The sequence below is a fragment of the Prionailurus bengalensis genome, chromosome A1 (genome assembly GCF_016509475.1).
Source record: "Prionailurus bengalensis isolate Pbe53 chromosome A1, Fcat_Pben_1.1_paternal_pri, whole genome shotgun sequence".
NCBI classification, from domain to species: domain Eukaryota; kingdom Metazoa; phylum Chordata; class Mammalia; order Carnivora; family Felidae; genus Prionailurus; species Prionailurus bengalensis.
This window is the reverse complement of record NC_057343.1, coordinates 92,235,076-92,260,894: the sequence shown is the minus strand read 5'-3', so window position 1 is coordinate 92,260,894 and position 25,819 is coordinate 92,235,076. Positions and strand designations below refer to the sequence as shown.

At 47.1% G+C, this 25,819-nt stretch overlaps 1 protein-coding gene across 6 annotated transcripts in view; it reads right to left on the bottom strand.

The window, feature by feature from the left end:
• COL23A1 (collagen type XXIII alpha 1 chain) overlaps nt 1-22,554 on the bottom strand; it is a 350,062-nt gene extending 327,508 nt beyond the window's left edge. For 4 of the 6 annotated variants that reach the window (XM_043585755.1, XM_043585772.1, XM_043585764.1 and 1 more), the window contains exon 1: nt 22,058-22,553. In XM_043585755.1, the coding sequence (XP_043441690.1) occupies nt 22,058-22,348 (291 nt within the window). In that variant the 5' untranslated portion in view covers nt 22,349-22,553. Of the gene's footprint in view, nt 1-22,057 lie in introns of all 6 variants that reach the window. The other 2 variants (XM_043585775.1, XM_043585777.1) reach the window with 2 other exon arrangements.
• Between the last annotated feature and the right edge of the window lie 3,265 nt (nt 22,555-25,819).

Sequence of the window (25,819 nt, the reverse complement as noted above, 5' to 3'; positions counted from 1 at the left end):
CAATCCCACAATCTTTATTTCCCTGTTTTTTTTTTTTTTTCCGTTCTGCATTCAAGAAAATATTCCTTTGTGTCCAGGTTTGTAAAACAAACAAAAAAAAAAAACAAAAAAAAAAACAAAAAAAAGATTTAAAAGCCACAACTTTTTTACATTCAATTATCTGGCAGCACCTCTAGCATCTGCAAACAATATGGTCCTGGTTTTACATATGCAAACAAGTCCTGACTCCTAAAGTAAATAAAGGATGAGTTTCTGAGAAAAAAGTCCCTGAGACTTTGGGAGCCGTTCCCTCCAAGAGTAAGGAGGAGGAGAACTTGAAGTTGCCTGGTGGGGGTGGGGGGGGGGGGGAGGGGGGTAGTGAGCACTGTGGAGAAAATTACTCCAGGAAAATCATGGTTTTCAGAAAAGCATTACACAGTTAGATGATAAATTTATTAATGACGTGTGGGAGCACTAGTCTGGGCCACTTGGCCAGATGTTTGATCATAGCCTCCAACGGTCGCATTTTGATGAAATATAAGTTAACATACAAAAAAAGGACAGAATGATTTATTTCTGTAAAATGATATAAATAAAGCCACAGAGACATTCCTATCCTCTTGGACAGAGGATTCCTGCTCTAGGGGATATATCTTGAAAAAATAAAAATCAGCAGGAGCAAAGAATGATACCCATGAAGTTGCACCCCAAAACAGTGGGAGTGGTTTAGAGAAGGGTGGCGAAGCCCCTGATAAAACTGCCCTATTTCGTTTAGTATCATTATGAACACTATGTGGCAAAAAGGGGGAGAAATGTTTATGAGACCATCAATAAAAGGTCTACATCTGTAGGAAAATTCAGGCACTGGGTGACAGCAGCTACCAAAATATGAACCCCCTTGGGTGTACAGAGTATGGTGATTTACTTCTTTTAGAAGCCCCTCCTGTGGGGGCGCCTGGGTGGCTCAGTCAGTTAAGCATCCAACTTCAGCTCAGGTCATGATCTCCAGGCTTGTAAGTTTGAGCCCCGCATCAGGCTATTTGGTGACAACTTTGGATCCTCTTTCTCTCTCTCTCCCCCCTCACGCTCTCTCTCTCAAAAACAAATGGAGGAGGGGCGCCTGGGTGGCTCAGTCGGTTAAGCGTCCGACTTCAGTTCAGGTCATTATCTCGCGGTCCGTGAGTTCGAGCCCCGCGTCGGGCTCTGGGCTGATGGCTCAGAGCCTGGAGCCTGTTTCCAATTCTGTGTCTCCCTCTCTCTCTGCCCCTACCCCATTCATGCTCTGTCTCTCTCTGTCTCAAAAATAAATAAACGTTAAAAAAAATTAAAAAACAAATGGAGGAGATGGTATATTTGAAAGTTGTTAAGAAAATAGATCCTAAAAGTTCTCATCACAAAGAAAAAACACTTTTTTTTGTAACTATATGAGATGATGGATGTTTACCAAAGTTATGGTGGTAATCATTTCACAAACCATGTAAGTTAAGAGTCATTGTGCTATATAACCTTAAGCTTATACTATATTATATATACACCGTATATCAATTATATCTCAATAAAATTATATATCAATGAAAAAAAATGGAGGAGGAGAAGGAGGAGAAGAAGAAGAAATCCTTCCTGTGTTCTAATACCATTTTTTTAGTTAGAAAAAAAAAAATTCTGGAAGTAGAGGAAGAACCAAAATGAAGCCCTACGGCCTCCCCGCAGAGGACAATTTGTGAATGACAGGTGATTCCATCCTCCCTGGGACACGAACTCCCAGGACGCAACAGAGGACCCTCTCTGTGCAGGGCACAAATCCTCTGCCCTCCTCCCGCCCCCACAGGGAAGAGCCCCTGCGTGCATTCTCACTACCACCATCAACCCAAGAGGGCAGCATTTTCTGGCCTCTGACATTTTTTTTTTTTCATGCCTTGGCATGATGACGAGGAAGATAACAAATAGTGAGCATTATTACTGAGGACACTGATTACTTGATGGGGGCCAGGCACTGTGCCCACAACTGTTATCCCGTCTAGCCCTGCCAATACCCGCCATGAGGCTGGGACTATTATTACACCCATTTACAGATGAGAAAACTGAGACCACAGAGGGCAATGTAAGCGCCAGGACGGGACCTCAATCCTGGTAGCAACCAGCTCCAATCACAAAGCAAGACAACCTCTGCTTATAAGCAATGTTCATAACTAACAACAAACAAACAGTTGCTACCCACAGTCAGGCCTTACAAAACTAAAAGGACAGAAATCAGATCTGGGGTTGCCAAAGGTTGGAGAGCGAGGAAGGAAGTACAATGAGAAGATTGTCGGGTAACGGGACTGTTCTGTAAGGCACTGAGGTGCTGGACACATGACTCTACACATTTGTCAAAACCTTTAAGACTGTACGTCACAAAGAGTGAACTTTAATGGATGCAATTAAAAAAAAAATCAACCAGGATATCAGAGAATCCCTGGATGAAATGTGGGCTGTGACAAGTGAATCCAACTATGTTAAAACTGTGTGACAGCAGCACTTGGGTGGCTCAGTCGGTTAAGTGTCTGACTCTTGATTTTGGTTCAGGTCATCATCTCGTGGTTTGTGAGTTTGAGCTCCGCGTCAGGCTCTGAACTGACATGCAGAGGCTGCTTGAGATTCTCTCTCTCTCTGCCCTACCCTGCTTGTGCTCACACTCCCTCCCTCTCTCTCTCTCTCAAAAATAAACTAACTTAAAAAAAGCTGTATGACATAACTCACTGAAAGTGTTAGGAAAAAACATGTAGTTGACCTACATGCAAAATAGCATCTTGATCAAGAACTGTAAGGCTGGACACAAAAGGAACTGTCTGGAAATGCTGTACTCCAGTAGGTAAAGTTGGTTCTCACAGGGGTACAGGTTAGCAATTTTGAAACTACTTTACAGACATTAGCAACAAACAAGTGAGTAAATAAACTATTGGTAATGAGAGCTGGGCTGCTCGTTGTCCAAAAGAGAAGTTATAAATACACAAAGTGGGAAAGACAGAATGAAACATCTTGTGCTGAATTAATCAGAGACATCACTATGAGGTCACATCTAATGCCTACAGGAAGATACATACAGAAATATTCATAGGTATGTGTACAGAGGGGAGTGAATATGCACACATATATACTATAGATGTCTGCAGAGAAAACCTATAATCAATGACACCCTGGAAACATCAAGCACACCCAGCACCCAAACCTTGGTTTCTAAATACCATTCTCTAAGAAAAGGAACCAGGGCTCATTGGAGATATGGCTGATTCTAGGCCCAGGGCAGGAAATACACAAGATGAACCTGGAGTGCCTTGTAGTGGCAGAAAGAAAGGAGGTCCTTTTTGAAAAAAGGAAGGGAGGGAAGAGTATGTCAAAGAAACACAAAACCTACCCGAAACGGCTCAAAATGGCCAAAGCTGGAATAATTTTGGCAACAAGATAAAAATAATGCAGTATTGGAAAGAATAAGTTAGAAACCAACCCATAAGTTATATACTGATACAAATGACTGAATAAATAGGTGGGGAGAAGAGACAACTCTTCCCTACAGAAGAATGCCCAATAATATATGTAGATACCGCCCTCTCCGAGATGTGGAGCTAAGTTCCACCCTACTTGAGTGAGGGTTAGACTTCCTCACTTCCTAAAGGCAGAGAAAGGAAGATAGTGACTTTATAATGTAAAATCTGGCAGACACAACTTTAATCAAGTGATCAAGGTTAATGGCACCAGTGATAGGTCATGTGACATCATGGGCCCAACATGATGCCAGGACAATGGCAATCTACCTTGATGCTATTCTTCCCAAGCCCGCATAACCTACTTTAATCATAAGAGTGGCCCAAACTGAAGACCATTCGACAAAATACCTGACCAGTATGTCCAAAAATTGTCAAGGTCATGAAAAACATGGAAAGACTGAGAAAATGCTATAGGTCAGGAAGACATAACAATGAAATGCAATGTGGTGCCTTGGATGGGATTCTGGAGTAGGAATGGGACATTAGAGGAAAAACTAGGGTGATCTGAAAAGAAAGTCTGTCATTCACTTTTTAAAGATGGGTAAAAAATAAATCACAAAGTCACTTAAGACCAACTAAGATACAGCTTTGTTATTTTCAATATCACATGTATTTTTTAAATTGAGGTAAAATTCACATCACATAAAATTAAGTGAACAACTTTAATTTTTTTTTTAGTTTATTTATTTATTTTGAGAGGGGGCATTAGGAGGGGAGGGTGAGAGAGAGAAGGCGGGGGGAGAGAGAGAGAGAATCCTAAGCAGACTCTGCACTGTCAGCACAGAGCCAGATTTGGGGCTCGAACCTACAAACCACCAAGATCATGATCTGACCCGAAACCAAGAATCAGATGCTTAACTGACTGAGCCACCTGAGCACCCCCCTTTACCTATTTTTAAATCAGGTTGTCTTTTTGTTGCTGAGCGGTAAGAGTTCTTTATATTTTCTGGATACTACATCCTTAACAGATATATGATTTCCCAAATATTTTCTCATATGCCAGATTATTGATCAAAATTCTAATCATCTCCAACCAAGGTATAATATGGGTATATTAAAAGCATCTTAAAAATTGGAGGTGGTGAAGCAGGCACCTGGGTGGCTCGGTCGGTTGAGTGCCCAACTTTGGCTCAGGTCATGATCTCACCTTTCATGGGTTCGAGCCCTGCATCAGGCTCTGGGCTGACAGCTCAGAGCCTGGAGCCTGCTTCGGATTCTGTGTCTCCCTCTCTCTCTCTGCCCCTCACTAGCTCATGCTCTGTCTCTCTCTCTCTCTCTTTCTCTGAAAAATATATAAACATTAGAAATTTTTTTAAAAAATCATAGGTGGTGGGAATGGACTCATGGCTTCATGCTGGTCCTCACAGAGGTCTTTGTTGAAATCTTGCTAGATTAACAGTGGGATATTGTTACTAAGGAATTCGACCTGGTCCTTTTTAGTTAATAGTAATTGTATTAGTTTGCAATTGCCGTGTAACAAATTGTCACAAAATCCATGGCTTAAAACAATATACATTTACTATGCTTTCTGTGGTCAAAGGTCTGAACACAGCCAAGTTTGCTTCCCTGCTCATGGTCTCTTGAGGCTGAAATCAATGCATCAGCTGGGTGTTTCTTTCTAGACGTCTGGATCCCCTTTAAAACTCATGTGGTTCCTTGTGGTCTGCAAGCCCCATTCTCTTGCTGGCTGCTGGCCAGGGGCCACTCTCAGCATCTAGAGGCCACTCAGAGTTCCTTGACTTGTGCCCCCTCCACACATGCTCTCATGCTTCAGATCCCTCTGACTTCAGGAAGGACCCAGTCCCTTCTAAGGCCTCACCTGCTTATGTCAGGCCCACCAAAGGTAAGATTTATAATGAACTCAGCCAACTCATTGGCAACTCAAAGGAGTGATACCATCATAATCACCGGGGAGGGAATTATACAAAGTGTGTACAACAAGGGGTGGGAATCCTGAGGGCTGTCCTAGAACTCTGCCTGCTACAGTAAGTTATCACAGTTAATTTCTTACTTTGGACAAATGTGTTACAGTTATGTACATATGTAACTACATTTTTCATTTTTTCAAAAAATTTTTATTAATGTTATTTTTTTTGAGAGAGACAGTGTGAGCAGGGGAGGGACAGAGAGAGAGGAAGACACAGAATCCGAATCAGGCTCCAAGCTCTGAGCTATCAGCACAGAGCCAGACGCAGGGCTCAAACCCATGAACCATGAGATCATGACCTGAGCCGAAGTCGGATGCTTAACCGACTGAGCCACCCAGGCTCCCCTATATTTTTCTTTTATTATGTTTATTTATTTTTGAGAGAGAGAGAGAGTGAGTGAGCTCACAAGCAGGAGCTAGGCAGAAAGAGGGAGACAGAAGATCTGAAGCAGGCTGCATGCTGACCCCGGAGAGCCTGAAATGGGGATCGAACTCACAACCCAAGTCCAAGTCAGATGCTCAATTGACTGAGCCACCCAGGCACCCCTGTAACTATGTTTTTCTATAAATCTAGAATTATTCCAAAACATTTTAAAGGCCACATCGTGGATTTCTACTTCTAGGCAAGATACAGGAGCAATGACTATATTTATCCCCCTGCATAAAATAACACCACCAAAAACTCAAAAAACCACCACAACAAATTCTGCAAATAAAATACACGAAACAGAGGTTTTGAGGATATCGATACTGAGCAGGAAAGGAGAGTGATCTCAGACAGAGAACAACTGCTCTTGCTTCCTGCCTGGGGAGAGTTTCCAGGCTGGGCACAGGGAAGGGGGAATCACACATGAAGCCTGGCAGCTATCCAAAGTTGAAGGATGGACCTGGAAGTCCAGGGATGCCAGGCAGTTGGGACTACAGAGCAGAGGACCCGAGAGAACCAGAGATCTGTGAGGTTCTTTGTGGATGTCCGTGGAGCACTGATCAGCATGTGTAGGAGGCAATGACCCGTGGCAGGGAGAAGAACCACCCAAAAAGATGCAGGGAACAGTGCCTCAGTCTTACATGGGGCAGGGAAGGGTGCCCATTCCCCCAGCCAAACTGGGAAACCCCTAATTCACACTCATAAATCACTGAGTAGAGCACCAAGGAGGGTCTTTTGCCTCAGAGATAAGGAGTAATCAACCCTAGGCTAACCGTGCTCTGGTCCCACCTCACATATCCTAAATACAAGACTCAAAGGGTCCAACTGTTTCTGAATAACTGTAACATAACAAAGCTCATGAAAATTTACAGAAATACAAAAATACTCAACCTCCAATGAGGTAAAATTCATAATGTCCAGCATACAATAAGAAATTACCAGCAGGAGGGAACACCTGGGTGGCTCAGTCAGTTTAAACATCTGACTTCAACTGAGGTCTCACAGCTCGTGGGTCTGAGAGCCACATCAGGCTCTGTGCTGACAGCTCAGAGCCTAGAGCCTGCTTCCCATTCTGTGTCTCTGGTTCTCTCTGCCCCTCCCCCATGCTTGCTCACACGCAGGTGCTCACTCTCTCTCAAAAATAAGTAAACATTTTTTAAACAAATTTTAGAAAAAGCAATTACCGGCATGAAAATAGGCCCCATAAGGGGCAGAAAAAAATTAGTTAACTGAAACGAACCCAAAACTGACATAGATGGTAGAATTATCCCACAAAGACTATAAAACAAAAATTATAACCATGTGGTACATGTTCAGAGAGCTAAGCAGAGGCATCAAAGAAATCAAAATCTCTAAACTGAAATTCTAGAGTTGAAAACTACCATGTCTGAGGTGAAAAACAGGGCAGGGGGGATTAAGGACAAGATTAGACACTGAAGAAGAGAAGATTAGTGAACCTGAAGACAGCAGGAGAAATTATCCAAAATGGACAGAGATAAAGAATTTTAAAAAAGAAAGAAAGGAAGAAAAGAAAAGAAAAGAGAAAAGAGAAGAAAAAAGAAGAGTATCAGTGAACTCTGGGTCTCCTAATGCACATGTAAGTGGAGTCCCCAAATTGGGGGACAGAAAAAAGTATTTGAAGAAATGATGGCCACAACATTTTTCAAAGTTTGATGAAAACTATAAACCCACAGATCCAAGAATCTCAGTGAAACTCAAGCACAATAAACACAAAGAAAATGACACCAAAGCATATCATATTTGAATTGCTTAAACCAGTGATCACGATAAAATGTCAAAAGCAGCCAGAGGTAAAAGGGCAAATTATGTGGATAAACAGAACTCACATTCTGTTTATGCTGCTAATGGGAATATAAAATGATACAATGGCTTTCAACAAGAGTTGGGCAGCTTCTTGAAAAGTTAATCTCGTAGGGCGCCTGCGTGGTTCACTCTGTTGAGCGTCCAACTCTCGATTTCAGCTCAGGTCATGATCTCACAGTTCCTGGGATTGAGCCCCGCCTCAGGGTCTGCACTGAAACCGCAGAGTCTGCTTGATATTCTCTCCCTCCCTCTTTCTCTCTGCCCCTCCCCACCTCAAAATACACAAACTTAAAAAAAAAAAGTTAATCCTACACCTATCAGATGATCAACTACTTCATTCCAAGGTACTTACACCCAAGAGACATGAAAGAGCATGTCCATACAAAGACTTGTACACAAATGTTAATAAAGCAGCTTTATTTGTAATAGCTCCAAACGAGGAACAAACCCAAATATCCATTAACAGGTGAGTGGATAAACAAATTATGGTTTATCTATATAATGAAATAACACTTGGTAATGAAAAAGAATGAAATGATAATACACGCAAAACTATCAATGAATCTCTCAATAATTATACTGATTGAAGGAAACCAAATACACCCACACACAACCAAAGAGCAAATATTGTATAATTCTATTCATATAAAAATCCAAAAAAAAAAAAGACTAATCAATAACAAGAGAAATCAGCAATACCTGAGTGGCAGGTGGGAAGGGACAGAAGTCAAGGGGGCAGAGGAAGCTTTGAGGGTGATGGATATGTTCACTGCCTTGACTGTAGAGATAGTTTCACATATGCACACATGTCACAAATTATCAAACTGTAACTTTAAAATATTTGGAGTTCATTATGTGTCAAATAGACCCAAAAAACAAACTAAACTACAAAACACCAGGGTCCCGGTTCCCACAGTCGTGGCTCCCATGGGATGGTAGAGCAGGGGCCCCGGGGTCAAAGGGCATCACTTCACCCCACTGGGCTACATGGTCCACCCTGTTTGGTGCCAGGTAAACCCCCAGCAGAGTCAAGTGAAGAGCCAGTGAGAGCACCCAGCCCAACCCAGGCATTCGGCAGGAGCTCAGAAATGTTTTCCTAAGGAACGTGGGGTTTACTCAGTGACTCCCACTGGCACACTGAGTGACCTCCAAACTGCATGGGCACACATTTCCATAGGGGTCACTCCTGAGCCCTGAAACACGTTAGTGTGCTTCGAAAGGTTTAGTCTGTAAGCAAGATGCAATTCTTCAGCGATCTTCATTCGTGCTCCCCTTTATGATTTTTCTTTTCTTTTTTTTTAATGTTTATTGAGGAGAGAAAGAGAGAGTGAATGGGGAAGTGAAAGAGGGAAACAGAGGATCCGAAGCCAGCTCCGTACTGACAGAAGACAGCCCAATGCAGGGCTTGAACTCTCAAACCATGAGATCATGACCTGAGCCAAAATCAATGCTCAACTGACTGAGCCACCCAGTCATGCCCCCTTGCCCCTCCATTTATGATTTTTCAAAGACCTACATCTCATCCTGTCAGAATCTGCTACGGTTCATCACACGGTTCACCATACTGGGCTGACAGAACAAAATCCCATCAGTGGCCCTGGGTAGAGAGTGGACGGTCTCCACCACAGGTTTTGACAGACTGAGAAGAGTCCTCGAGCTGTCCCTGGGCAGAGCCTCCAAGCCTTCCCACACAATGGCAGGTCTTCTCCAGTGACCCCAGGTCACCGAGCCAGGCCCTGCCACAATCCCCACACTGAGGTCACCTGCTTTCGCTGACCCTGACCTCTTGGTCTTGTCCACAGGGAATGCCTACAGTTTACCCTGGCGTGTCATCTGATTAGACAGTGTCTTGGGCTGCCTTGTGTCTTTCCAGAGTCCATATGTTGAGGTCCTAACCTTAATAGCTCAGAATGTGACTGTATTTGGAGACACAATGTTTAAAGAGGTGATTAAGGGGTGCCTGGTGGCTCAGTCAGTTAAGCTTCCCACTCTTAATTTCAGCTCAGGTTATGATCTCACAATTCACTGACAGTGCAAGAGGCTGCTTGGGATTCTCTCTCCCTCTCTCTCTCTCTCTGCCCCTCCTCCACTCATGCTCTCCCTCTCCCTCTCTCTCTCTCAAAATAAATAAACCTTAAAGAGGTGATTAAGTCAAAAGGAAGTCACTAAGGTGGGCCCTAATCCAATGTGACTGACATGCTTAATAGAAGAGGAGATTAGGACACTGACACATAGAGGGGAGACCGTGTGAGGACACAGCAAGGGCACAGCTATCTGTAAGCCAAGGAGAGGCATCGGGGGAAGCCAATCCAGCCAACACCTTGACCTCTGGCTTCCAGACTCCAGAACTGTGAGGAAATAAATCTCCGTGGTTTACACCCCCCTTGACTGGGGTACTTTATAATGGCAGCCTGAGCAAAGACAGATGGGGTCTCCCCAAAAGCCCACCCCACCCCGCCTGCTGCCTATGGGGATGGATGGGCAAGGAGGCATCTTGGAGCAAGGGGAGACTCAAAGGACATGGAGGCCTGACCGTAGAGCTGAGTGAGGTGCTTTCTCTTCATGGGCCCACAGGCCATAGGAGGCATTGAGGGTTGATGGGGAGAGAACCGAACTCCACTGAGAATATCTAGGAAGTGGACAAGAAGAATGAGGAGTGGCCAGGCCTGCCCGAGGCACAGAGGGATAGGACCCAGAGAGACAAAGCATTTCCAGAAAGGCCAGGTGCTAAAGGAAGGGGACAGAAGAAAGCCCATGAAGAAATGATCACAGGACCAGCCAGCTGGGTAGAGCCATCTTCTTCCAGCTTGTTCCCTGGAAGCCAGGCCTAGGTGTGAGCCTCACGACAGGCACAAGGAGGAGGAGGAACCATCCCCAGGAAGGGCCCTGGCACTGGATGTTAATGAACAGTCCTGGCAGCCACCCACCATCAGGATAAGCAAGGCAGGGTGTGGGTAGGGGGTGACGTGACTTCTCACTCATTGTCGTAGGAAGTGAGTATCACGTCATCCTCAGGGAAAGAGTGAAGCAGACACTGTCCCCCTTTTCCTTTTATAAAAGTTTTTTTAAGTTTACTTATTTTTGAGAAAGAGAGAAAGAGAGAGAACACAAACGTGCGAGCCGGAGAGGGGCAGAGAGAGAGGAAGACAGAGGATCTGACATGGGCTCTGTGCTGACAGCAGTGAACCCCACGCAGGGCTTGAACTCACAAACCGTGAAATCATGAAGTCATGAGATCATGAGATCTCAGACCAAGTCGGACACTTACCTACTAAGCTATCCAGACACCCCTGTCACCCTTTTTCCAGAGGTGGAAGTGGAAGTTTGGAAAAGCCAACTCATTGGTCTCCAAGGCACTGCAGTCAGTTGATTTTATTTTTTAATTTTTTTACATGTTTTTATTTATTTTTGAGAGAGAGACAGAGCATGAGCTGGGGAGGGGCAGAGAGAGAGGGAGACACAGAATCAGAAGCAGGTTCCAGGCTCTGAGCTGTCAGCACAAAGCCTGATGTGGGACTCGAACTTGTGAACCATGAGATCATGACCTGGGCCAAAGTCAGATGCTCAACCGACTGAGCCACCCAGGTGTCCCAAATGCAGCCAGTTTACAGGCATCTCCAGACTCAGACCCAGATCTCACAACTCTGGAGCCCACGGCTTGAGCTGTGAGGGTCCAGTTAAAGGGGCTTTCAGGAGGACCTGAGTGGGACAACCTCTGTGGTGCATATGTGCACATGCACACCCACGTGTATGCACACATAAGCATTCACATACACACGCATGCATGTGTGCACAGACATGTATGCATGCAAAGGCAGGCACTCACGTGTGTGCACACTCACATGTGTGCACCCTTGCTTTCATGTGCATGTGTACACCCTTGTGCCCTCCAGCCCTCACAGTGGCTTGCCCTCATAGTCCACATACTCCAGCCCAATTGCCAGGTGAACTTGCCCTTCGCTGGACTAAGCTACACCACGCAGCTGAAAAGGAGACGCCATGGATGGCCATCGCCATCCCCCAGAAAGGACCGTGAAATGAATGGACAGACTGCGCATTTTGTGTGATAGTCCTATTGGGAGGCCCGAAGCAGAGGAGGTTTTATTTAAACTGTCCTCTAAAACCCCCAGAAATCACTATAATTGTTTTATGACTTGTTTCACAACTCAAAGTTGGAGCCATAGTCAGTTATAGAAGCTGAAATTACCCATTTGAAAGCACTTCCCTTCCTTCCCGATTTTGTGGCTACATCAAAAAAAAAAAAAAAAAAGTAAAGATTTTCTCATTTACCAATGTGACTTAAAGCAGATGTGTGTGAGGCCTCTAATCCATCAGGTTAATCACGAGCATTTGGGGGTGTTCGTGCCATATTGCACAACCACATGAACAGACTTATTATTTAAAACGAATTTATTAGGTGTTTGGGGCCCTTCTGCAATGAAAAATCCATATACTAATTTTCGTGAATAATTACGTTTTGATTTTGGTCATCAAATGGGAAATTTTTTTGTTTAAATGAAAAAATCTCATTCTGCTTAAAATGAGAAACTGGAAGGAGAAAAAAAGTGGGAATTATGAAGCCAATTCAGTCCTTGCTTTCCTTCAGGAACGAAGTCATTTCCCATCATTGACTGAGAGACTGATGTAAGTTAATACCTTTTTCACTTCTGTCTGGCCTCCCTTGGATGGTGGGATCTCAGCGTTAATTAAAAGGACCATGGGACCGCCTCTTCAATTAGCAAACAGACATACACACTCCTTCTGGATTCAGCCACAGAAAGCCTTCTAATAAGAACAGCCAGTTTCAGGATGTATATGACGTCTGGAACACTTTGGATTATATCAGCTCATTTAATCCCCACGGAAACCTTGTGAGGCAAATATTATAATCCCCTGTTTAATAGACGGGCAAACAGAGGTTTAGAAAACCAGTCATTTACCTGAAAGTAACACAGCTGGGAAATGGCAGAGCGGGGATACAACCCGGGTCTACCTAAAGTGAAAGTCTTCTCCCCGACCCTACAAACAAGTCATGTATGGAGGATGTCTACACTGGCAGAAAAAGTTGCTACTGAACCAAACTCAATTAGTGCTGCCACAGAGTTTGCCATGAGGCTGCAGAAAGGACCCAGGACTTGGGTTCAGACAAATGCTGCCACCTGAGGCCAGTCGCTACCCCTTCTGGAAGGGGTGAAGTGCCCCCCTGATAGGGGGGTGGGGACTGAGATGGGGCTGTTAACAAATGTAAGGGCGGGGCTCCTGGGTGGCTCAGTCGTTAAGCATCTGACTCTTGACCTTAGCTCAGGTCACGATGTCACGGTTGTGCGTGGAGCCCTGCATCCGGCTCTGTGCTGACATGTGGGGCCTGCTGGGGATTCTCTCTCTCTCTCCCTCTCTCTCTCTGCCCCTCCCTTGCTCTCAAGCTCTTTCTCTCTCTCAAAATAAATAAATTAATTTAAAAAAAAAGAAAAACCGTGAGGGCGTACATGTGAACACTTCTGCGCGGGCTATCCACAAGAGAGGCACTCGGTCATTTCCCCTATAGCCTCTAGGAGCACCCTGACGGGTCTTTCTTTAAAACTACATCTGCAAACCTATTTTTTTCTCCCAATGATTCGTGCTTAGTCCTGAAATATGTTTCCGGACATGCTGAAGGGATGTTTTCTGAGTGCCTGTGTCAACAATTAAAGATTAATCCTGATCCTCCACATGGAGAAAATCGAACGGGGAAGGAGCTGAAGGTCGTGTGTGGCCTCCAGACAGCACTCCCCAAACCGAATTACATTTGTTCACAGAATTAGAAAGAACTCACGCAGACTGAGCGCAGTACCTGGCTCGGCTAAATGCTGCTCAAGAAAGGGGTCTGCACCAAACCAAAAAAATGAGCCTAATTATCAGATGAAATCTTCAGTTTTCAAAATTGCCCTTTGCTTTCAACAACAACAAATCCAACTGAAAATTTAAAAATTCAGGGGCGCCTGGGTGGCGCAGTCGGTTAAGCGTCCGACTTCAGCCAGGTCACGATCTCGCGGTCCGTGAGTTCGAGCCCCGCGTCAGGCTCTGGGGCTGACGGCTCAGAGCCTGGAGCCTGTTTCCGATTCTGTGTCTCCCTCTCTCTCTGCCCCTCCCCCGTTCATGCTCTGTCTCTCTCTGTCCCAAAAATAAATTAAAAATGTTGAAAAAAAATTAAAAAAAAAAAATTCAACCAGGGGCACCCAGGTGGCTCACTCAATCAAGTGTCCAGCTCTTGATCTCAGCTCAGGTGTTGATCTCAGGGTGCTGAGTTCAAGCCCCGAATTCGGCTCTCTGCTAGGCATGAAGCCCATTTAAAACAAACAAAAAAAAATGTTTCTTTCAACCAAAAGATAGATTGAATCCACTTTGCCCACCATAAAACTTGAAACATGACTTCACAAGGGTACAGGTTTGGAATACCACAGGAGGATAAATGTGGATTGCCTGGACAAATTTGGATAATCTAAAATCAAAACAAAAAGCAAAGCCCTAAAGATGTTCTTCCTTAGGCAGTTACTTACACCCTAAAGAATAACACAAGTAAGAAACTTGCCCCATGAAACCACTGGCTACACTGTATTCTGTGCCAACAAAAATGTGGCGGAGGCCTCAATTCTCTGTGTTGATAGATGCAGATTCTGGGAGGCCTGGGGGGGGTCAGTGTGTTGAGCGGGGGACTCTCCATTTCAGCTCAGGTCATCATCTCATGGTTCATGTGATAGAGCCCCATGTTAGGCTGTGCGCTGAGCATGCGGCCTGCTTGAGATTCTGTCTCCCTCTGCCCCTCTTCCCCACTCATACTCTCTCTCCAAAATGAAAACAAAGGGGTGCCTGGATGGCTCAGTCAGTTGGGCATCCGACTTTGACTCAGGTCATGATCTCATGGTTGGTGAGTTCGAGCCCCACATCAGGCTCTGTGCTGACAGCTCAGAGCCTGGAGCCTGCTTCGGCTTCTTTGTCTCCCTCCCTCTCTGCCCCTTCCCCACTTGTGCTCTCTTTCTCTCAAAAATAGATAAACATTAAAATGAAAAAAATATATATATTAAAAAAAATAAATATGCAGATTCCATTGACAGGATCAGATGCAGTTGTGAAACATGACCATAACGATCGTGCAGCACCTAGAAAAATGTTTTTGAAGTTTTTGTTTGTTTTTTGGGAGACAGAGACAGCAAGGGTGGGGGAGGGGCAGAGAGAGAGAGAGAGAGAGAGAGAGAGAGAGAGAGAGAGAGAATCCCAAGCAGCCTCTGCACTGTCAGCACTAGAGCCCAACATAGGGCTCAAACCCATGAAACCGGGAGATCATGACCTGAACTGAAACCGAGAGTCGGATGCTTAACCAACAGAGCCACCCGGGGGCCCACCTGGAAAAATGTTGATACAAGACTGAAATATATACAAGCAATGTACAAATGGGACACACTCTGTGGTTAGCATTGGGTAGGTGTAAATCTGTCCCAGGATAAGGATTATGCAAAAAGTTAAATAGTTCTTGTTTTAAGGTGGTGGGATTATCAAGAACATTAATCATGTTAAATCAACATACTCTTTGGTTATTTTATTTATTTATTTTTTAAAGGGGCGCCTGGGTGGCTTGGTCGGTTATGCGTCCGACTTCAGCCCAGGTCATGATCTCACGGTCCGTGAGTTCAAGCCCCGCGTCGGTCTCTGTGCTGACAGCTCAGAGCCTGGAGCCTGTTTCAGATTCTGTGTCTTCCTCTCTCTCTGCCCCTCCCCTGTTCATGCTCTGTCTGTCTCTGTCTCAAAAATAAATAAACGTTAAAAAAATTTTTAAAAAGAAAAGGAGGAAAAGGAAGGGTAGCCAAGCTGGCAAGCTGTTTCTCTACACTGGGTATAACATCCTATATAAGGAAGTGGCCACAATTCAGCAGCCATGGGAGTTGGAGAGCCAAGGGGCAAAGACAAAAAGGTCTACACCTGCCCTGCAAAGAGCAGGTTTGAAAGAACTCTATTTCCCAGCAACACCTATCAATGACTCATGGTGGGAGTTAGAATTAATCAGGGAGAAGGGAGAAATGTGTAGAAAGCTGGTGAAGGAGAAAGCTACTCTGAAGGTACAGGATTATATCAAAGCCCTGTGCGGCCCTGGAGGTGACAGACAGGGGATGGGGTGCCCAGAGTTCACCCCCTATCTCGTGTTGAAACCTAATCCCCAGTGTGATGGTATTAGGAAGTGGGGCCTTTGGGACATGATTAGGACTTAGTGCCCTTATTAAAGGGACCTCAGGGGTGTCTGGGTAGCTCAGTCAGTTGAGCATCCAACTCTTGATCTCGGCTCAGGTCATGATCTCATGGATTTGTGAGTTCAAGCTCGGTGTCAGGCTCTGGGCTGACAGCACAGAGCCTGCTTGGGATTCTCTCTCTCCTCCTTTTCCTCTGCCCCTGCCCACTCCCCCTCTCTCTCAATAAATAAATAAATGTTAAAAAAAAAAAAAAGAGAGAGAGAGAGAACTCAGAGAGCTCCCTTGTCCCTTCTGCTGTGTGAAGACACAGTGAAGACAGCCACCTGTGAACGAGGCAACAAGGGCCCCCACCAGACACTGGATCTTCCAGGGCCTTGATCTTGCACTTCCAGCCTCCAGAACTGTGAGAAAGAAATGTTTGTTTTTAAGCCACTCAGCCCATGGTATTTTGTTATGGCAGCTGGAACAGTCTGAGACAGTGGCCTTCTGACTCCTCATCCAGAGCCTTCCTCTCCCAAACCGAGGCCCACAAAGCCACCATGGCACACGGTGCCAGGCAAGGCTGTGGCAACCTCCTAGCTGATAAATTCCCTTTTTAACTTAAGCCAGTCGGAGGCAGGGTCGTGTCACACTGCCATGTGAAGGGGCAAGAATCCAAAGACATGTAGAAAGGCTGGATGATGATGATGCTTGGTGAGGGTAAAAGGGCCATCCTGTCCTGGGGACCACGGTTATAATGACACACACTCTGGAAGGGAATTTGGGGGCCACGGTGACATATGGCTGCTGAGAAAAGCCAAGGAGACCGATGGCAGTGGGGTAAGGGAGGACAAAGAGGAGAGCTGTTGGGGCACATCTAATGGATACAGGGCTCCATACACAATTTGGGGTGTACTGATCTCCCTGTCCTCGGAACAACCTCTTCCATCTACTGCACGGTGACAGAGGTATCCTCTCCCCTGTGTAAGCTGTGGTGCAGGAAAAGTTGGGAAGCAGAGACTGAAAATGCCTTCCCAGCATGGAGGCCACCCCAGCCAGTCACTCTGGGGTCAAAATGGCATCCACCGGAGGGTTAAAGACCATAAGCGCCAAAGAATGGGGTTGTGCCAGAGAGAATTCATGAACACGCCAACCTTGACTTTGACTGTGGCTGGAGGCAGAGCTAGAGACTGAGGGAAACTGAAATTTTGTGGCTGTGGAGTGTTCCCAAAGGAGGTATGGTTATGAAAACTGGTAGGCCAGTGGAGGACCGTTGCCCCCCACCCAAACCCTCCTCTAGGGTAACATTCTACAGCACCCACCTGACACAGTTGGTTGCTCCCCAAAACATTCCCTGTCTTCCTTCCTAACAAAACCACAATTCTCTAATAGTGGCAATGTGCCCAGCCTGTGCCCGGGGAGAAATCAAGATTGGCCGAAGCTGAGGTGCCTGGGAGGCTCAGTCGTTTAAGTGTCTGACTCTTGATTTCGGCTCAGATCATGATCTCATTCATGAGTTCGAGCCCCACATCAGGTTCTGGGCTGATGGTGCTGAGCCTGCTTGGGATTGTTTCTCTCTGCCCCTGCCAACAGGCTTTCTCAAATAAACTTAAAAAAAAGAAAAGAAAAGAAAAGAAAAGAAAAGAAAAGAAAAGAAAAGAAAAGAAAAGAAAAGAAAAGAAAAGGATTGGCCACTCCTGTGGCAACCCCATTACCCTTGCCAGTGAAAGGATGATGGCAGTCATGGGCCTTGGCTCTGGTTGGTGGCCACACTGGAAGTCTTCTGAGAGGTACTGGGAGCTTCCCTGCTCTGACTCAAACAAAAGAGAAAGCCTACTGAGAAGATGACTCTTTTTCCTGCTCCCTTCTCTTCTACCTTGGTTACTCTTGTGTGAAGACATATGGTTGGAGCTGCGGCAGCCATCTTGACACCATGAGGAAAAGCCAAGACAATGAATGGCAAACACTGACCTGGCCCCCACTGGTGGCCAAGTCATCAAACTAACTCGGGAACTAACTTCTGGGCACCTCTGGTTATGCAAGGTAATCCAATGACTGAGTTTTTTAAGCGACCACCCTCAAATATTCTGTTACCATCAAGAAGCACACTTACAGACTAACACTTTCCTATTATTTGCTTGTCAATACAGAGGTTGTTGTGACCCTTAGAAACGAGGGAGCTGAGGGGCGCCTAGGTGGCTCAGTCGGTTAAGTGTCCGACTTGGGCGCAGGTCATGATCTCGTGGTTCATGAGTTCAAGCCCCGCATCAGACTCTGTGCTGACAGCTCAGAGCCTGAAACCTGCTTTGGATTCTGTCTCCCTCTCTCTCTCTTAAAACTAAACATTAAAAAAAAGTTTAATAAAGAAAAGAGGGAGTGACCACCCAGGAAGATGCAGAGGTTAGAAGACACAGCTAGTAAAATGGCACGACTGAAACTCTTCTCTGCCTGCTGGTGTCATTCAGTTTACAGACTGCCCAACTTCAGGAGCTGTGCCGCAAATCTTCAAAACCAGAACGTCGAGGTCCGATTCAAACATTTCCAAAATATGTTTGTGAAAGAAATGCCCCCGACGGTTGGCTCGCTCTAAGCACGTTGCTGTTTTATAAAGTGCTCCCAAACTGTTCCCCCACCTCCACCAGAAAGAAAAAGAATGAATAGAGAAAGTGAGCCTGCCAGGAAGTCACTGGGAAGAAATTTTTGAGTTTGAGAGCCAGGAAATGTCAAGGAAACAAACGTAGCTATGATGGACTCTTCATCTCCTGTTGTGCTAGGGGATTCAAAAACTGGATCTTTATTCAAGTGTGCCCCACAGAGCGGTCCCGACAAAGTGACAGATTGCCGCAGAGGCCGAAAAAGCTACATGTGATTCTGGGTTTTACGGTAATTTAACCAATACATATAGTCGTTGATGGTAGGAAAGGAAATTGAATTTTACCCAGAGTCTCTGGGTTTTTCTTGTTTTCAAACTGATTGGTCTGGACAATGGAGGACCGGGAGCCAACAATAAATCCATTGTAAGCTGGAAATGGTCTCCTCTGAATACAACTAAATATTTCTTTAATCCTTCCATTAAATTTGTTACTATAGTATGAAAGCTATTTTATTTACTCTAAAATTCAGGCTGTTGTAATGCTGTAATTATAGGTGTAACCAATGGGGGATTGGTGACTTAGACAGCCCATTTAAGGCACATTTAATAGCATAATATCAGATGCTTGTTTTCCATTGAATATCTTTGGGTCATAATGAAGATACTATCGTTAATGACTTTTATGTTCTGAAAACCATTTCTTTCATTTTGTACCATGGGAAGGCTCTTTAATAATCCCATGTTAACATGAATATTCCCTTTTTTGCAGCTTCTGTATCTACATTATCAGGCACATCAGCCAGTCCCAACAAAGTTATGTCACAGCTCTGTTCCCAAGGGAACAAAGACATCGGGTCGCATATTAACAGTGGCTTTTGTTGGCTTATTTTTAAATATTTTTCCCTGACATTAAAGTTGTGTGTGGTTGGCAAGGATTTCTCTTCCTCAGTTTGGATGTGGTTTCTGCCTCCGAAACTCTGAAAACAAGCTTGTTGATAAAGGACGAGCTGCAGGCACCCTCGCATACATACCGACTTCAGCACAGGCTTCACTGAAAACAAACCAGAACCAAAAACCACGTTCAAGTCCAAACGCTCTTTCCTTAAGAGATTTGCAGTTCGATATTTCTTTGTCCTTCATATCTAACGGTTCCAAAAAATATCTTCACATCTACTTATTCATTTATGTTTATTTTTGAGAGAGAGATAGAGCGTGAGTGGGGGGAGGGGCAGAGAGAGAGGGAGACACAGAATCTGAAACAGGCTCCAGGCTCTGAGCTGTCAGCACAAAGCCCGACGCGGGACTCAAACCCACGGACCGTGAGATCATGACCTGAGCTGAAGTCCGACACTTAACCGACTGAGCCACCCAGGTGCCCCCACATCTATTTAAAGCCAATTACCAACTCTTCATTATGTGCCTCCCTCATCTCAGCGAGGGGGTGTAGGTGTTGCCCACCAGGCTGTGGACATTTCCCAGCTGGTGACATTTGTGAGAAGAATGGCTTTTGGCAGGAACAGACGGATATCCTAGGAAAGAGATGCCCTCCCACAGGGGACCCCCAAACAGCCAGAAGCCCAACTCCAAGTGCATTCATGCCACGGCATCTCTGACAGTCCACCAGCCAGTCTGTGCTCCAAGCACATGCACTTTAACTCAAACCTAACCAAACCAAGCATACGTTCACATACATCCTGTGCTAACGCCAGCCTGCTGAATGGTATGGCCAACTTCAAGTGCAAATCCCAGGATGTGAAATATTCCCTTTGCCTTCCTAAATCAAGAGCAGAGAGACTGAGAGAGACAGAGACCAAGAGAGATAAAGTTCTGCCCAGTAACTACTAGCCCAAGCACTACAGTCCCACCCAGGTAATATCGGTGCCACTGGAGGGAGCAGGATGAAGCCACTGCCTTCTGTCCCCTCAGATCCTTAATCCTCAGAGTTTAGGATTTGCGAATCCACACTTTTCAGCTGGGGTTGCTTTGTCAGGACATCTGCCCTGTCCCCATTGCCATTAACATGGACACAAATTTATAAGCTGCTTGTACCAGGACTTCTGATTTACTCAATCAGGCCTCCCAGTTTATTTTTCCTAAGAGGGGCCTCCTAGGGGAGAGAACAGCTCCGGTTACTGCACTTACAGATAGAAATTTTACTGGCCCTCCATCAATCAAGTCAACACCCCGGTCTCTAAGGATTTGCCAAAAGATAATGGGCTGTAATTACGAAACCTTCACCACCAGTTGCCAGTTCCGAAGTCTGTGGGCACGTTCAAGGCAATAATAGGAAATCAATTCATGAAGCAGCAGTTCTGCCCAAAACCATGCTGGAGACGGAAGGCTGGCTTCAATGGAAGGGGCTTAAGAAACAGGTACGGTGGACTAGAAGGTGTGGTCCAGCCTTCTCCCATTCCCCAAAAGATTCCGAAGGAACTCCTCAAAGGACACGCAGCTCAATGCATTAATGAAGATCACAGCCAGCACGGTTTAGGAGGAATTGGTAGCAGCAGGCCTGGCCTTCCTCTCCCCTACCTTGAAACACTGGGGATTTTCAGGATACAGTGAAGGATGCCCCTCTGGGCACTAGACTTGGGATCCACCTCTCCCAGGAGGAAGAGTGTGGCTCAGGCCACGGAGGTGAGCTCATCCGGGGGACCCCTGGCCAGCCCACCCGCCTGTCTTCAGTTCTACCAGGGTCGGGCACTGGTGCACAGAACGTGGAGATTTTGATGCACACGACGGATGAGGGTGTTGAGGCCACAGCAGCAACCTTCATAGAAGTGTCGCAGAGTCTCATTCGACACTTCCAACAAGGGCAAGGAAACTCAGGATGTAGCTGCATTCCCCAGGTGGCATCGCTTAAAAGCAGAAACCGGGTGTTTAATTCCCCTCATCCTACCAAGCCGAGGCGGCTGTCGCCTCAGGTTTCCGGGACACTGAGTACGCATTTAAGAGCCCCAGAACACAGCATCTCCAGAATGGAGCTGCTCGGAAACAAACCTTTCTGGGAGAAGGTGTACAGGGAAGGTCCGGCTGACCGGAACCCTCCAAGGGCCCTGGCCCTCGGGTCCGTCTAAGGCTTCCCTCTACCGGGGCCGCCACTTCTCCGAGTACAGCAGCATCGGGACAGTGGCCGCCACCGGAGACGAGTCACCCACCAGGCACTTCCCACACGAGCCTGGTCATTAGCCCGGCACAGAGGAGGAGCCAGGCGCTCACCTCCGGCGGGAAGCGACGGGTCTGAGCGCACACCCCGGTGGACACTCGCCGCCCCCCCACCCCAGGTCTGTCACGATTTCTAAGCCCGTGGTCTTTCCTCTCTCTCCCTCCGCACTACTCACTCCCGAAACAGCCCTTCTGGCTCGCGTTTCCTGCTGCCGCTGCGCCCTGCAACGTGACCCTGCGGCCAGAGCGGAGGCGGCAGGACCCCCTCGGGGACCGGCACCCCCAGCCAGACGCTCAGGCCGCCGGGAGGGACTCACGCACGCAGGGCAGGCGACCGCTCCTCGGGGAGAGACGGCCGCGGTGCCCGCGCCCCAGGCGCACAGACGCTCCCCTGCCGCACGCGCGCCCCGCGCCCCTCACCTCGTGCAGCAGGCGCTCCAGGTGCGGCTCGGCCCAGGCGGCCAGGTCGCCCGGCGGCCCCCCGCGCCGCAGCAGATCCCGCTCCTCCTCGAGCGCCGCCACCCGGCCCTGCAGCGCGGCCGCCTGGGCGCCCAGCAGCAGGCAGGCGGCCGCCGAGCCCACAGAGAGCAGCAGGCACAGCGCGCTCACCGCCCAGGCCCCGGCCGTCGTCGCGGGGTGCCCCCCGCCGCCGCAGCCGCCCGCCGGGCCGCCCTTACGCGCGTCGCCGCCGGCGCGCTGGCCCGGGCTCATGGCGCGCTCGTCGCGCGTGGGTCTCCGAGGGGGCGGTGCGCAGCCGCGGGTGCGGGCCCGCGCGCGGGGAGCAGGCGGGAGAGTCCGAGGCACGAGGTCGGCCGCGCGCGGGGCTCGGCCTCGGGGCAGCAGCGGCTCGCGGCGCACGCCCCCCACTCCGCCGCCAGCTCCTCCACAGCGGCCACTTTGGGCAGTTTCCTCTATGCAAATAGATCCTACCAGAAAAGGAGCCGGGACCCACCCAGGGGAGGAGCGGCCCGGCCGGCCCCGCGCGCCGAGGGGCGGGGGAGGGAAGGGAGCTGGCTCTTCCGAGCCCCCCGCGCGCGCCCGGCGGACCCCCGGCTCAGCGCGCACCTCCACCTCACCTGTCCCGGGCGCCCAGCTGCAACCCCACTGCCGCGCGCGCACCTCCGCGACTCCCCAGCCCGAGGTCCCTTGCGGTCCCCAGAGGTCTGCGGTGCGTCCGGAGACTCAGAGCCCCTTCCGCAGCCCACCTCTGGCCCGAGCATCGTTCGTGCCTGGGGGCAATGCCGCTAAAACTTGTGAATTAACCTTTCTGACACTTTTTTAAAAGTTCAGAACTTCAAACCCCGTGGAACTTTGTGAATCGGTCCTGGATGGTGCCTTAGCGCCGCTCTGTGGCCGAAAACGACCACTGCGCAATCACACTGAGAGACGCAGTCAAGGTTGCGCTTTCGCCCAGCAGAAACATACCTCTCAGAATCTTAGTGCTCTCACGATTTATTAGGTGCCAGGTGTGTGGTGCTGGTGGCAGAAATTGTACGACCTTGTTCCTGACCTAGAGAGGGTGTTCGTTTGAGAAAATTGATCAATGGGGAAGATGGGGAAAGAACTCCAACTTTTGTGCCCGCGATGGCTTCCTTCTGTAGCGGAAGCCCAATTTGGCCAAAAATAAGCCAGTATGCACCACACTCAGCCTATACTACGATTCTGCTGCAAATTTAGATCACAGGGTTAAGGTAGGAAAGGCTGAATGAGAATAAAAAGGCCCTCTCAGTCTTTTCAAGAAAGAGAAGAAAGGCTGGAAGTCAGGTCCATTCGCCACTTGGTCGCGAATTCCTACCAGGTGTATTCATGTCTTAAAATGGGTCTCACCATGTCGCTTCCACTAATGCCTGTAATATTAAAATAAACAAGCAAAACTGCTGACTTAGATCTTTGTAATTTGGGCAACTCCACAACCAATTTGGGGGGGGGGGGGTGGGAGGGAAAGACCTGTTAGATCTTCCCTCTTGCTCCCTGGGTATCTGTGGGTTATTAATTTCTGCGGATACATTACTTATCTCTGATAACTGTTGAGAGCCTCCACCTGACATGTTCCTCCTTACTCTCTGAATTCAGAGGGAAAAGCCACCTCTGAGATTGGAATAAAACAGAAGTGATTGGCCTCTTACCCCTGCAACTTCATAGCTGTGATCTTAGGTAAATTGGGATTATGGTTAGCTGATTATCCTAGAGGTAGGTCCTGGTACTATGCTAAAATGCAGCGCATGCCCCGCAAATCCTCCGAAAAGTGCTTGCTAAGCAAACTAGATCCTCGGCTTGAAAGAGGTCAAACCATATTAGAGGTTAGCACCTCAATATTATTAGACACATAGCTTAATTGCCCATCACCTACGTTGATGTTACTGTGTGTCCAATGTTTATAGCAGCATTATCTACAATAGCCGAGTTATGGAAGCAGCCAGAGTGTCCATCCACAGATGAAAAGATAAGGAAGATCACACACACACACACACAGGGGAATAATCACCATTAAAAAAAAGAATGAAATCTTGTCATTTGCAATGATGTGGATAGAGCTAGAGAGTGCTATGCTAAGGGAAATAAGTCAGAGGAAAACAAATACCATATGATTTCATTCATATGTGGAATTTAAGAAACAAAACAAACCATCATGTGGGAGGGGGAGAGAGAGAGAGAGATAAATCAAGAAACAGATTCTTAACTACAGAGGCAAACCGATGGTTTTCAGAGGGGAGGTGGCTGGAGGATGGGTGAAATAGGTGACAAGGACTAAGGAGGGCACCTGTGATGAGCACCTGGTGTTGTATGGAAGGGTTGAATCACCTAATTGAACACCTGAAACTAATATAACACTGTATAACATATAGGACATATATATAACATAACGCTGTATGTTAATTAACTGGAATTTAAATAAAAACTTTTTTTTTTTAAAAGCCAAGCTCATTTGTCCTTTAGGACTTTGCCCTTGTCTACTACCTCCCTATCTGGAATGTTCTGTTCTCATATCTTTTTTTGTTTTTAAGTTCATTGATTGAGACAGAGAGAGAGAGAGAGAGAGAGAGAGAGAGAGAGAGAGAATCCCAAGCAGGCTCTGCACTGTCAGGGCTTGAACCTACAAACTGTGAGATTATGACCTGAGCCCAAATCAAGAGTCCAACACTTAACTGACTGAGCCACCCAGGTGCCCCTGCTCTCAGATCTTTGAACAGTAAGCCTTCCTTCAGGTCAAAGTCCCCAGGTCCTCAAACCTCACTGCCTCTGAGAGACCTTCCCAGGCTGCCCAAACTAGGGTGTCTGCACCCACTGCCCCCCTCCAAAGGATTACTCAGGGGATCAGGCCATTTATCACTGTTCGAAGTTACCTTTTCATTAGAAAGACAAAGTTACCCCTTTGTCTTGCTCACCACTGTTTTCTCAAAAAAACAGGACAGGATCTGACACATGGTTGATGCTCAATAAATATTTGCCAAATCAACTAAGGAAAGGTGAAAATAGGTTTACTGCCTGCAGCTCACTTTAAAAGTCCAGGAAGAGGAGCGCCTGGGTGGCTCAGTTGGTTAGGCGTCCAACCTCGGCTCAGGTCATGATCTCGTTGGGTTCGTGAGTTTGAGCCCCGCATGGGGCTCTCACCCCTCGGCACAGAGTCCACTTCACTTCGTGTCCTCTGTCTCCCTCTCTCTCCGCCCCTCCTCTGCTCATTCTCTCTCTCTCTCTCTCAAAATAAAATAAGCTTTAAAAAAGGGGGGCACCTCGGTGGCTCAGTCGGTTGAATGTCCGACTTTGGCTCAGGTCATGATCTTGTAGTCTGAGATCAAGCCCTGCATTGGGCTCTGTGCTGACAGCTCAGAGCCTGGAGCCTGCTTCTGATTCTGTGTCTCCCTCTCTCTCTGCCCCTCCCCTGCTCATGCTCTGTCTCTCTGTCTGTCTCTCTCTGTCAAAAATAAACATTAAAAAAATTTTTTTTATTAAAAAAAAAAAGTTCTGCATACGAGGAGCTGTGACCATTGGTCAAGGGACATCACCTCTGCAAAACCATGAGTTGGAAGGTGGGAACTGAGGGGATAGTCTTTCTCTCCTCCTGCTCTCTGCTCTGCTGGTCTCCTACCTCCCACTGACCAAATCCACAGGGCAGGGAGCCCCGACAATGCAGTGCATGCAAGAGATCAGCCTGCTAAAGGCAGACAGTCAGAGAGATATAAG